This window comes from Falco rusticolus, chromosome 15 (assembly GCF_015220075.1).
Source record: "Falco rusticolus isolate bFalRus1 chromosome 15, bFalRus1.pri, whole genome shotgun sequence".
Lineage (NCBI taxonomy): Eukaryota > Metazoa > Chordata > Aves > Falconiformes > Falconidae > Falco > Falco rusticolus.
The window spans coordinates 1,576,572-1,590,939 of NC_051201.1; the positions used below are offsets into that span (position 1 = coordinate 1,576,572).

At 45.9% G+C, this 14,368-nt stretch overlaps 1 protein-coding gene across 5 annotated transcripts in view; it reads right to left on the minus strand.

The window, feature by feature from the left end:
- Positions 1 to 14,368, minus strand: part of SPG7 (SPG7 matrix AAA peptidase subunit, paraplegin) — a 42,063-nt gene that overhangs the window by 8,612 nt on the left and 19,083 nt on the right. For 4 of the 5 annotated variants that reach the window (XM_037409591.1, XM_037409593.1, XM_037409594.1 and 1 more), the window contains 7 exons: positions 12,508 to 12,610; positions 10,859 to 10,984; positions 10,374 to 10,536; positions 9,430 to 9,603; positions 3,512 to 3,636; positions 2,207 to 2,309; positions 1,069 to 1,179 (listed from right to left, as the gene is read on the minus strand). In XM_037409591.1, the coding sequence (XP_037265488.1) occupies positions 1,069 to 1,179; positions 2,207 to 2,309; positions 3,512 to 3,636; positions 9,430 to 9,603; positions 10,374 to 10,536; positions 10,859 to 10,984; positions 12,508 to 12,610 (905 nt within the window). The remainder of the gene's footprint in view (positions 1 to 1,068; positions 1,180 to 2,206; positions 2,310 to 3,511; positions 3,637 to 9,429; positions 9,604 to 10,373; positions 10,537 to 10,858; positions 10,985 to 12,507; positions 12,611 to 14,368) is intronic. The other variant, XM_037409595.1, reaches the window with a different exon arrangement.

Genomic DNA, 14,368 nt, shown 5'->3' on the forward strand with positions numbered 1-14,368 from the left:
ACTTCTGCATTACAGGTAAGAGTCATCTCGCTGTCCATTCCTAGGAGCTGCTGAGTACAGTTTCAGCTTTGTGCAAGCATGGCCATGGTTACCCGAGCACTCCAAGGGTTTCATTTTCAAGAGGCAGGTGAAACTGCCTGGAATTTTCTCTAAAATTTTCTCTTACATGAGGAATTGTTAAGGCATTTTCTGATAAAGCAAACTGAGAACTAAATTTCAGGATCAGGAAATGACTGACCTAGTACAAACATCCTGTTCCATACGCTCTACTAAGAAAAGCACAGAATGCCAGCCTGTTTGCTCAGGCTCACCTCCTGGTAATGACACTGCAGCCTGGAAGCAGTTAAGTGTCTGATTATGAAAACCATGGCTTGGCTACAGGGCAGTTCAGATCAAACCCCACCAGACTCAAATCCCTCAGGTGAAGTCAAGAGTTCTGGGAACTCTTTTTCCCCTCCCTATAATATACTGCTACAGGGTAATCTCCAGAGGTTCCTCTGCTGGCAGTCGCACAAGCGACAGCGAAAGGCTGACAGGATGTTCTCAGAGGGAGAACAGTACTCTACTGTCTTTCCGTTTATTCTGCCAATTCATCAAAGCCTGGGCTTTGAGGCCAGAAAGAAAAATCTCTAATTTCTTGCTGTTGAGGATGCGTAGCCTGTTTGCTATTCGTGTTTATGTAGCAGGTGTCCAGAACAGCAAGAAAATCCCAGAGATACTTCCACTCTTTTTCTTCAAAAAAACCCCACACCAAACCCCAAAACCTTTTTAAACTAAAAAAAGCCATACAGATTTGAATTTCTCTCTTTACTGTTTTGCTACTGGCCATCCTCCCTGAGCTACAGGTTCAGGTGGCCTGCAGATTCAGGAAGATCGATCCATCCGGGGTCCTGTTCGGAGAACTTTCTGTGACTATCGCATCTAAAGGCCTTCAGGACGGCTCCACAGGACAGAGCACAGTTCGGACCCATCCGTCTTCCTCAAATGTAACCCACTCAACTTGAGACATCTCTCAAGAAGCGTGGTACAGACTAGCAAGACAGCAACAGAAATGGCTGGATCACTTACCGGCAATGACTCTTTCCACAGCATACTCAAAGTTTGAAGTATCGATGGATTTGTGACCTTCTCTAGCAGCATGAAGAGCAGCCTCGTTACATATATTTGCTATGTCAGCTCCTGTAGACAAGAGTTTACAAGAATTACATCAGATTTGTTATGTGACAGAGATCTGAGAGGACAGAACAGGCAAGAACAAATCTGGAGAAGGACCTAAGGAAGCCAAATAGCCTGCGCTTTTTTGTTCCTTGGGAACAGAGAGTAAACCTAGTCCACGGTGTTTATGTTGGATTTGAACAATACAACAGCCTTGGCAATGAATGCTGCATTGCCACACAGAGGACAGAGTTCAGCAATCAATTAACAGGCTAAAGCCAAGGCTGGCTCTCAGCAACAGGGGAGTGGCGTGGGCAGTCTGGGTTGGCATGGGCTGCTGCACTGTTCATACAGCAACTGCACAACCTCTGTGCGGAAGAGAAAAAACATCTGTTCTGAGTTTGTGTGTGTGGGTGACGGTGGCGGGGGGCTGCTGAAAGAAGTCACGAAGAGGCAGTGTGCTGGGGCCTGTTAGAGGGGAAACCCAGAAAGGATATTCCAGGAACTCCACATAAACAGGAACTCTGGAGCCTCTTGCTCAGCACTGTTCCAAACTCCCAGGGACCTACCCTGGAAACAGGCTCAATACATGAGCCAGGCAGAGCTGTCCAATTTCTACTCTGACCAACAAAATAATTGCTATTCATTCCTCCTATTGCTTTCCCGGTTACATGTATCAGCTTAAGAGTCTTTCCCCAGAAGCACAAAATTTCATCCTCCACAACAGCTTGGGCAGGAGCATAAGCAGTGGTTCCTCCCCTTAGGAATTAGGAACCCAGGCATTATAAAAGCGTATTCTTCCCTACTCCCACACCCTGCTAGTCCCAGAAGCTTCAGAAGATTGAAAATAGCCATGAACAATTGCTCATCAGAGCTCACCAGGGAGCTGGTTAGATTCCCACTATTTCCATAGAGATGGAGAAGACTTGAAGAAAAAAGCCTTTTAGACCAAAATACTGTTAAAACTAAGCAACCAAGAAACTCCAGCTTGAACTGCAGAACCAGCGTAGCAGCAGGCAGAGCAGCCCCGCAAGGGCACAGCACATCATACCACTGAAGCCTGGAGTCAGTTCGGCGAGGCGCTGCGAGTAGAAGCTGGCATCTTGGATCAGTTTAAGACCCTTCAGGTGCTGCTCAAAGATCTCTCTTCTCTCCTGTAAAGAACACAGAACACCTGAGCCCAGCAAGCCCTCACAACGTGGCAGCTTCAATGCAGCCTGTCGCAGGGAGCAGGGGAGGAGCGGACCTCCGGCAGCGGGGACACGGTGACATTGCCACCAGAGGGCAGGGCTGTCCTTACAGCGTTTCAGTGCTACGGGAGCCCTGATAAACACCCAGCTCTCAAATTCAGAACAGATGTGTGAAGGCTTACCGTGAGTCACTGCTTTCTCTCTCAGGGCGACTCTCCCCTCCTAACTTTCACTCTGATCTGTCTTAACTTTTCTCTTACCATAAAAGCACTCGCAGAAAGGAGCTCCAAATACCTCTACCTGCTCCCTCACACACTGCAAACTGAAACCCCCATCTACTAGCTGCTTAGCCTGCAACCATTTCCCAGAGAAGGTGGGGTGAGATGATGGCTGGCAAGTAGCCAAAGAGTGACTCATTCAGCTGGTCCAGGAGATCCAGATTATAACAATGGGCTCAGTTGCCAGGGTTTTTTCCCCCTTCCTCCTCGAGGGCAGCTGCACAGTTCAAGCTTCCGGTGCCAGATTCTATCAGGCATTTAAGGTATTTCAACTGAAAACTCTGAGGATGACAGTAAAGCACAGATGGGAGAAGAGCCTGTGCTGGCAGAGCAGACAGATCTTTACTGCAGCTGAGCCTATTCCCAAAACTCTGCTACAAATGTCAACACAGCGGACAAGGAAGGCTCCTAGTAAATGGATTTAAAAAAGCATTCAGAAAGAGAGTGTCACTTTAACAGGCTGCCTAAAGGAAAATGAGAAGCCTTACAAGGATAGCGAGACCTAAAGAACAAATAGTGATCAAGGCACATGACAATTTAAGCTCTGGCACAAGCAAACTTGCCAGTTAGGTAGTTCCCAGTTTCCTGGAGAGAAGACACATAGTTCTACGTCTGCATGGCAAAGAGAACCTCACAAAAGAATTCACTGCCAAAGCTCTTACCAGAGCAGAGACACTTAAAAACAGCGAGTTGTTGTTTCAGAGAAACAAGCAACTGCCTTAGCACGTCAAATCCTTGATTCAGAGCACATAAATAAGGGCAAAGAGAAGCTTACCATCTCTGTCTTCTCCAAGCTCAGCCATTGCCAGGCCAGTGAATTACCAGCAAGGACTGGGACACTTAAGTCATTAGGGTTATGGTAAGGACAGGGCAGTAGGTGGAATATACCTGGAGTGTTGGAAGATCGATAAAGATGTGCCTGTCAAGCCTCCCAGGCCTCATCAAAGCGTTATCCAAGACATCAGCACGGTTGGTGGAAGCCAGCACTATGACATGATCTGTGGTCCCCATTCCTGTAGACAAACAAGCAAAAACCAAAGGTGAAGATTTTCACCATCACAGAGACCGTGTTGCAAGTATACAAAGGGATGGGGCAGGGCAGGATGCAGAGAATGTCTTACAAAGCTTCATCACAAAGCCAGAGGGTGTTTACCGCATCCTTTGGAGCAGCTGAGACTGAGAAAGCATGCTCCTAGCTGAAGAGGACAAGACAGGAAGGAACCTCCCAAGTCACCCAGGCCAGCCTCTGGTCATTACAGACTCTCACAAATTCCTTTTTCATGTACTTAATAAGCCTTGGTTTAAAACTTCCCCCCCTTTTGCCACATTTCAAAATTGCTTCAACTAGAAACCACAACAGAATGAATCTCTATTCTGATGAGTTAGGAGATGCCTTCTCACCCCCAGGCTTAAGTCAACTCCTGCTCCTTTTGCTCCAGGTTGTACAAACAATGTTTGCTAGCTGAGACAGCCTTTCCCTCCCAAATATTTCTGTGGAAAACCCTTTCAGCTTTTGTTTACTTTTAGCCTTCAGTCACAGATAGACCACCAGGGAAGTGATGGGCTTTCTTCTGACCACCTCGGGTTAATGCAAAGAGAACATAGCCTTGCCACCCAGCAAGGGGCATGTTACAGCACGATTTGATCTCTGTCTTCTCGTTCATCTTGTATCACTCAGAAGGCACCCAGGCATACTGCAGACCAGTGCAAAGACCAACCCTGCAGAACTCACACAACAAATGTGTAGGCAGACAAAACACAACCAAACAGCTTTGCAGTGATGATTAGCATACACTAGCTCAAGCCACAGCCAGAGAAGGTTTTGTCTCCATGTCTGAAACAAGGGAGCATCAGAATCTACAGCCGTGAGAGCAGCCTGCAGTATGGAGGCATCAAAGCCGGCAGGGCTTCCTGGGGAAGCCAGAGCACTAGCAGCTGGAGAAGGGCAGAAAGGGGCAGGCGGTAGTGCTGCCTGGGTGGGGAGCCAGAGATCATGTTGAATCACTCAACCACAGTGCTTATTTATTACATTCCACCAGGTGCCCGCAGGCCCCTGGGTATGAGTCACCTGCTTACAGCAGATTCAACAGCCCTGGCATACAGCAGCCTTCCCAGGGAAAGGACGCGTTAGTCCCATGTGCTTCCTTTGCTGCCAAGTCACATGCTGCAGAGAGGCAGCTTTACGCACGTAAGCTGGGTGAGCTTCAAGCTCTCTCCAGCTCCACCAGAAGAGCTGCCAAATGTGTCAGCGTACAAGAGCTCAGCAGACAGATTAAGGTTACAGGTAAGTCAGAGGACTGGCTCTGTCAGCTTGTGCTATAGCAAACCTCACTTCTTCCTCCCTGCAGGATGCTGTCTAAATAAGCTCCTGGAGAGGATGAAGCAGACCATTCTTCAGACATGTATCACACTGCACTTTGGAGTGTGATAAATAAGCAGAGACTGGCAGGCACTTGGGGGATAGCAAGCTTCATTCACACGGCAGGATTAGGTGGTACAGTACATTATCTGCTTTGCAGCTGGGAAGACTCTCTTAAAATAGGTCTAACTATTAGAACAAATAAAAAACCAGAACCGCTGAGAGCATCTGCCTCACATCAGCTTCTGCCCTACTTGCTCTCAAGCCTGTATGCCAGCGCTGCGAAACACTGCTCCATGAAATCTACATGCAGCCTCCGATTCGTACTACTGTCCCCTATGCAACATCACCTGGCATGTAACAGGCTTTGGCTTCCACAGGCAAAGATCAACAGAGAGAATCTACGAAACCAACCCCTCAGTCACATCAACAAATGAAAAACAGCTCTTTAAAATTTAGCCTAAAGAGAGCCGTCATATCTACAATGTTTACAAATGAAGCCACTTCAAAGGAAAAAAGGGCGCACTGGAAATGGCAAGCGCATTATTACACTGCGTAATTCTCCAGCCATTTGTTCAAAAGCCTTTTGGACATCATCTGTGAACAGTATCATTGAAACATGAGCACCTTCATGAGGGAAGCCTTGGGGTCAGAAACTTGCATACAGCACAGATCAGGGGGGAGAGGTCTTGTCTGAAGACCTTGGGTGAAGAGCTGCTATCAAAACATGTCCTGCGTTTTCATTCACAAAACACAGATGAACCCAGGACTGTCAAGCTCCTCTCAGATGCATTCAGAACAGAGGAGATATCTGGGTCACATTCCTCTTTGGCTTGTTTGCGGCTTGTGAGGAAAGATTCACTATTCAAACCAGGCACCTGTTTTGACAAAGACTGGAGTACATGCGTCACTCTCATTTTAAAAACAGCTTTTGTACATACAGGCTCCCTCCAGTCCCTCCCCTTCTCCCACCAGACTCCTGGTGCTGCCAGAACATGAACATAGCTGTCAGAGCGAAGGAAACCAAGGTCGCTTGTAGAAGAGCACTACAATTACTCTAAAATCTGCGTACCAGAATTATAGCGTATCAAACTGCACATTCATCCCATACAGCTTAGCATAATGGCTTTTTTCTTGGTGTCCTCAATCCTTCCTCCAGCCTGCAGAGCAGGTCCCATACAGCTCTAACCCTCCTTTTCTTCCTCTACCTCACCTCAGAGTGATCTCATTCGAACACACAAATTTGACAATCACTGCCGATGACTCACAGAACTACTTTTGTGCACGATTTTTTTTTTCCAAATTAATAGCTAACTCTATGGTGTTGCCTTGCAGAACTTCAACCATCAGTTTGAGCTAAACACAGCTAAAACAGAACTCTTAACCTTCCATTTCAAGTATTCCTCACTACAAACACATCACACTCCTCTGCCTGTGCTTGGGTAGAACTGTTAACCTCCTAAAAAAATCTTATTCACTAACACCCTGAAAACTATTTTGCCATGATGCATATAACACTTCAGTGTTCGTTTAGTTAACATGCTCTGTTAGATAACATTTCAGTAACGTGTGCCAAGATCACTGCTGATGAGTACAAGTCAACAGTGAGACCATGTTTCTCATACTAGCCTGCCAGTCCTTGCCAGCTGTCTCCCACTTGACACTGTAAACTCCTTGGGCTACTTTTTAAGTATGTGTTTGATAAAACTTAGCAAAATGAGAGACTTTGTACATGCCCCTCATAATATAATAAATAATGAGACAAATAATGAGACAATACAAATTTAAAAATAAACTAGGCAGCACACAGCAAATAAGGGACTATTAAAGTACATATTGAGGATAATATTCACCTTCTAAACTCCCCTTCCAGGAGAGTTGTACCTTAATTTCTGAATTGAGACTCACCAAGAAAACACTCTAGAAACCATGCCTCATTTCTACAGACTGCAGGAAATCAGACATTTTCATTTTCAGTATAGAGATGTGGATTGTACCGACTACGTATTCCTAAACAGACTCATGGGCTTCCATTTAATTCAGTATTAAGCTGTTGCCAGCTCACCCTACAACTGTCAGAAGAGGAAAAAAAAAAAAAAACCCAAACAAGCCAGGACTACTGCTGTTCTGTGTGTTAGTACTGGCCTTTTTGTGTTGAGACCATCTACTATACAGATACAGCTGTAAACGGTTATATTCATGGCAAGTATGTATATGTGCTTGGCCAAGTTGCCTAAGTTAGTGCATGTGCAAAGTCCCAGGGAACCGTATACACATATTTAAGGTAATCTCTGCTATCTATGGAGGAGCACTGTGTGTTTCAAGCATGTTCCTCTGATAACCAGATTTCTGTCTGGTTGTTTAGGACCTACTTAAAGCTCATTCCTCTCCTTCAAAACCTTCACGGCACCTCTGCTGAAGCAGAGCGTGATCTGGAGGGTCTCTGTACAGCAGGACCACTCTGTGCTGTCTGTACCACACTGTGCTCCTGCTTACCATTTCTCCTCCTTCTGCAGGAAGGGCAGAGATCCAGAATTACAGATCATCTTGTGTGCAGTATGGAGGAACATCTACCCTTCGCTGAAACCATTTTTACAAGTCCCAGCTTTTCTCCTTGAAAAGACAGGGTTGACTCCAGGGCAACCTCCAGAAGGCAGCCTTGCTGCTCTGATCCATAAGATGCACTTCAGCAGGGCTGCAAGCCATTTCACTGCAAACATTCAGGAAAAAAGCAAGCAGTTTTAACTCCTTTAACAAGGTCTGGGGAAAGTGAGATGCCTTCAGTGCAAGACGGTTTTTAGTTTCTCATATGAAGAGCGTGATGAGACGTGTCACAGCTACAGTCAAGGGAAAAGACAGCTCTGTCCCACGAAACAGCAGACCAACACAAACACTCCCTGATGGGCAGGCAGGTAGTTTCTCCTTACCCTGCTCTGCAGTAGTAAGATTTAGCAGCAGAAACATTGCAAGTTGGGTCAGTGCTGCAGGCTCTGACAGAGTTCTGACTAAGAATAGCCAAAGGATCATTCTTTTTGGCACTTGTGTGAAAGCGTCTGAGAAAAGGGCCGATTCCAGATACAGTACAGCCAGAAACCACACAGAAGTGTGGCATCAGACCAGGACTTGCTTGCAAAGCTTCTCTCTTGCAGTTTAGATATGGGCTCCTGTAGTCAGGCAGACAGCACAGAAGTCGAAGGACAGGAGAATTGATCTATTACATTGCTTGTGTCCCTCTGGGACAACTAAACTTTAAACCTTAACAGGCTTTAAACCACTACCTGTCTTAAACTGAATATAGCAAGTATCCAATAACATTTTATGGCCAGCTGGACCTAAATGTTACCCTCTACAGACAGCAGTGCCCTTGCTGCCAATTCATTTTCTTTTGGTTCCCCAGTACTGTAAATAATTCTTCTCCAACTGCCAGCGGGAAAACGTACTCCAGAACTGAAGCCATTTACTACAGTAAGAGTCTTTGGGGTTGCTGCCCTCTGCCAGCCATGATCTCTAATGCACATTTTCTGTTGATTTCATTAGCAGGTGAATGCTCACGTGGCTGTTCGTGCAAATTCACTCTGGATGTGACACTACACTCTACTGACTCAGGGTCTTTGGCAGAATCACAAAACCAGCTGGTGCCAGGGTTTTAAAATTTACTAGATTTAGCCCCAAACCCTTAAAAGCCTATATAAATGTCTGGATTTCAAGAGGGTTATCTCCACAACTTAGTCATAGCACATACTCAGAGATCTGTTCTGAACTCAGTTACTTCCTTAGGCACCACCAGCTCTGGAGTAGTCCTGCCTAGGGGACAGATGAAGAGAGATATGGGGCAGCACCTTTAGAAACGGGGACTAATGATGGGGTACATGGGTTCAGACTCCTGCTTGAGGAGATTCCTAAGGGTTCTGCAGCAAAGCCTGGGTCAGAGTGAAGAAAGTACTGGGCACATGACTTCCACAAACCCTGTGCTGAACAGCAGGTGCTGCTGCCTCTCCGCACTCAGTGCGGCAGCTGGTGAAGGGGAGAAAGAATGCACTTCAAGTGAGCGATACGACCACCCCTGAAACCAGAGCAAGGCCAGCCAACAAGGTCACACCAGTGTCCACAGCAGAACAAGACATCCTGGCTTTCAGGGCCACAGCCCCTCCCACTAAGCAGTAGTCTGAAACACAGTTACCTCTTGTCATGCAGGTGGCCTTTTAGCACGACCATGACCAAGCTGTAGTTCTGGGTTTAGTCCTGAACAGACTGCAAGTGCAAGCTGGCCTTGCCCCAGGGAAGAGGGGAATGAGATTTGTTTCAATGCAATGCTAATTACTTCAGCAAGAAGAGAATGCTGAGGAGGCATGGCAAGTTCAAGCAGGAAAAAGATGTACAGGCCAACAGGTTGGATCTCTAAAGTGATAAGGGCCCAGCTGCTGAGAGGCAAGAGAAAAATACTGACCATCCATTTCTACCAGCAGCTGGTTTAAGGTCTGCTCCTCCTCAGCATTGGCAAACCCAGATATATTGGTTGAGCGTTTCTTGCCCACAGCATCAATTTCATCGATGTACACTATGCAGGGTGCGCGAGCCTGGGCTTCTCTGAAGAGACTCCGAACTCTGGCTGCTCCAAGACCTACGGGGGAAGGGAAGAAGAAATGAGCCTTGTGGCTAACATTGTCAGCAAAGCTGGAGAGCAGCATTACTGGCCCCCAAGACACCTGACTAGGCAAACCCTCAGTATATGACTCCCTCTTTCAACATGCCCAGCACAAAGAAATAGCCACAGAACTCATAGGTTTAGTCCTTAGGCACAGCTCCTCCTGGAGCGTGCTGGCTTTTAACTGAGCTCCTAAAACTGCAGAGAAGTCCTACAGCTGCTCTATGAGGAGCTCTGCTCCCAACTCTTAACATGAACTCCTGTTCCTTACACAGGTCAGGAGCAGAAATATTCTGCATTTTCCTGCACGTTGACCCGTGTCAGGTCTCAAGAGATCGAGGAGGAAGGAAGAAAAGGAGAAAGATGGAAATCCCAAGGCACAAAGAGGCTATACTTTCCCCATCAGCAGGGAGCAGCAGAAAATCCATCAGCATTCTTATACAAGGAAGGAAGCCTCAGTCAATGGCTTTAATAATAGGTACAGGGAAGTCAGAGATAATGCTTCAGGTGAAGAACCATGGCTGTAACCCAGAAAGAAGCAACTCACAATTCAGAGGGCATGCAGTTTAGATGCCACATAATTAAGTACCCTCTTATCACCAAAAACCTTTTATCATTTCAGGGGAAGTATCCAACTCATCTTCCCCATGCAAAGACTAAAATTCTGCCCTTCGGCAGAGGCCCAGCCAGCACCCTCCAACTCCACAACAGACCAAGTAACCTCCACACCCTCCCGAGGAGCTCACCTCCTATCACCTCCACAAACTCAGAGCCTGCCATGGCCAAAAACGGCACTTGTGCTTCTGTAGCCACTGCCTTCGCCAGCAACGTCTTTCCACAGCCTGGTGGTCCAAGTAACAAGGCACCCTTGGGCACTTTAGCCCCAAGCTGAAGGTAACGATCAGGATTCTGCAAGAACAATACAGCTCTGTCAGACCACAGCTGAAGGATCTGCACAAGAATACAGCCTCCCAGAGCCTCCCAATACTGTTTTCAGCCTGAGCAACTCAGACCTCCTAATGGGAGCAGCTACATCTGCATTCCTGTTACAGAACGGGAAATATATAGATTAAGTCATGCTGATTACAGCATAAAAAGCTGTCAGCTAATTTAAACAGAGGCTGCTCAGTATCATGAAGGATGAAGAGAAGAATATACCCTCCCTCCCCAGGTCACCCATCTATCCCAGAAGACAGGTAGCAAGCAAACACTTTGTTCTACTTTTATATACCTTTAAATAGTCCACAAATTCTTTGACTTCCATTTTTGCCTCATGCATTCCCGCTACATCCTTGAAGCCAATCCCTTTTCCAGATTTCCCATCCACAATAGTGAAACGAGCCATTTTCAACTGGTTCTGTGGAAGTACAGCACAAGTACTGAAGACACGCTCTGACTATAGACACGTCAACAGTCTGGAACAGCTATTTGCTATACTTTGGGAGATGGCACAGCACAAGCTACCCTTACCAAATAACACCAAAATGCCCAGCAATCTGTTGGTGCTTTACTAACTTCTGCTTTGGAAATACTTCACTGCCAGACTGTTGACTCAAACTTTATTTATCCACATTTTGTTTGGAAGAGACAGAATAAACCTTCAGGAATAGTCCCAACACAATCCAGCCCAAACTCCAGGTAGAACAGGCAGGGATACTTATTAAAAACATGCAGAATGTCCAAAACCTTATTCAGGATCTTCTCCCCAATTTCTAAATGCTCTGATCCTTAATATATGGGGGACAGGTATAGTTTTGAGGAATATGTATTGATGGCAAATAATTGCCAGTGGTAAATAATTACCAATACTGTCTTATAAATGCATATAGACAGACACACTGCAACGCTGTCTGATGCTGCCACTAGTTTCTACTGCAACACAACCCAGGACAGAACTATAAGTTCTCAAATTTAAGAGACACCACATTTCAGCCTCCTGGTGTGCGTTAAGCCACAGTGACAGTCAAAACAAGAATTTAGTTAAACGCCTACTTGTAACTGCTCATTATGTTCTACTGAAAACAGCTACTCAGGATTTTTTTTTTTTTCATTGGAAGTTTATAGCTTCTCACACCTCAGAAATGTCAGCTTATCCAAATGAAGAGTTAAACACACAGGGTCTAGCTGTTCCCACTTATGCAAGGACAGAATCTAGTTTTGAAGGCCCTCATTACTCCACGCTTCTTTAAAAATACTCTTCTCCTCTGAGCAGCTGCATCCCTTTGTGTAAAGAGAATCCCAAAGCCAGAAGAGAACTGCAGAGGAGACAGAGTGGAAAAACCCAAAAAGGGACTGAATTCACCATATTTTCATCCCCAGATCCCTGTGGTCAATGGCAATGCACCCTGGGCTGATTTCTACAGTTTCATCAGCTGATCCAGGCAAGGGTGGAAAAGGGGAGGAGATGTGACTGATGTTGCAAGTGAGGCATGTGGATGAGCGGAACAGGCCAACACATAATGAAATCCAGAATCTGAACATATTTTATAAATTGAGAACTCATTTTGCAGAAAGCAGCAATTCCTACTTCTGGCTGTATGGGAGGCATATTGGCAGGACCCAGTGAAAAACACCATCTGCAGCTGCAACTCATTAGCAAGCTTTGAAAACAGCAGAGCAAACTGGACTGCAAATGCACTGAGATCAGCCCTTCCTGCCATTGGGGAAAGAAAGGGCCTCAACTAAGGCCAGTTACAGTACAAACTAAGTCAGATGATCAGGGCAGGAAGATACACAAGATGTCTCAAGACTGGAGAGCCCTTGGCACCAGTTAATTCTCATTCTGCATTGACCTTGCTGGGGAAAGGGGAGGAGATCTGGCCAGCAGAGGACAAGGCTACCCACAAGCTGCAAAACAACATCAAGATCCAGGGTACTCACAAAAGCGTTGAATCCTCCTACACGGCTTGCAACTCTAATAAGGCGGAAGATGCTCCACAGCATGGACACAGCCACAAGTGTCACTATCAGGGAAATGATGTCACTAAAAGGACAAAAGCAACACAAGTACAGATTGAAATGTTCGGCTGCAACTTGGTAAATATTACTCAACATAGCTTTTTTCAGGATTTTAAAGATCCTGACATGTAGGCTACAAATGCAACGATAAGCAGATATGACTAAGAAAACAGAACCTTTACAGGTTGGTTTGAGATACAGATATATATATAAAACAACAAACCCCAACAATTACATAACCTAAAAAGTTAAACAGAGGACACTGCAAATACTGCTTTCAGCTGTGGAAGAAATTCGACCTCACCACCCCCCTTCAGAGGCATTTCAGCTTATAAAACCTTCAGGCAGTCAAATCACACCCAGAGCAGAATCCGGTGAGGCTGGCAGTCCATCCAAAGGGAGCTCACTGCAGGAGACCTGTGCCTGGCAATACTAGGGAGATTCCAACTCCATAATCCGGGCAGAAATCCCAGTGCAGGTCTCCCATTAAGAGGCGGCTCTACCTTGTCTGGTTGGCCTTCCCTGGTCAAGTCTCTCAGCAACCCTCATTATTCATTTTCTGGATCTTTTGCAATACCAGTTGCATTAGGAGGGAGATTAAGAGCAGAGATGACACTGCAGGTCTAATACAGTTACAAGACAAACACGCAGAGGACAAATATCCCATAAGCTCTGAACAAAGGATGCTTTCAATAGGAGGAAAACTGATCATGTCATGTTGAGATTGTGGGACCCTGTTGTGCTTCACATGCCTGTGAAATCCATCTGGTGTTGCTGCACTTCTGTGTCTTATCTTTAAACTAGGAATGTGCGTTCCATCTCTCAGAGGGATGATTTACTGAAGCAAGGGCATCGGCATAGGCTATACATCCAGCTGCATTTGTTTCTTCCCAGTGAGATCCTAGGCAACACCAGAAACTGAAAGGCACCTTCAGTTTGTCAACTATGCAAACAGGATTAATTCTGAGACATCAAGCACCCACATCTCAGAGTAAACTGAAACCAAGCTGTAAGTGCTCTGCACCTCACAGGTTCGAACTCCAGACAGAGACTCTGACTTCTCCAGACATTCATCAAATCTCCTGAAAGACTTCAGAGCCTATCATCACTCTCAAAAAAAAAAACCCCAAACAACTCTTTTCAGGGGCGGGGGAAGCAGCTTGTGTTGGTGGCTGACTGCCTTTTCAGTCTACTCTTCCCATTTCACACAAGTTTGGAAATATTGGCAAGCTCTCAATTTCAACTAAAGGTCTCGGACTATATGATCAATTAAAAAAGTTTATCTTCATATAAAACATGTATTAAAAATGTGTAAATGTTCAGAGGACAATTAGACAAAATCCATTCATATATGAACATGACATTTGTTTCACATTTTGGTAAGGTGGCTGGGAGGAAGAATTACACACACTGGCCATTCCTATCTACAGTGGGAAAGCCACTGTGCTCCAAAACCCTATGAGCTACTAAAAGCAGATGACGCACCCTGCATGGTGCACGAGCAGGTGACCAGGCCATCTCGGCAGGTAACTGTAGCGGCATGATGCTATCTGTTGTCAGGATTCAGGACTTCTTTACTTCGCAGACAGGACTTGCACGCTACATCTGTTAGTACTTACAGGAAGCAATTAGTTGAGAGCTCTCCAAACACTGGAGTCCCTCCACACATTTATGGAAAGCATCTCTCTACATCAGTGTAATGGCCATCAGTGGTGGAGGCGGACTTCTTCCACAGCCCAGCGAGAGCTTCACAGGTCTGTTTTGTACTCAGGACCCCATAAAT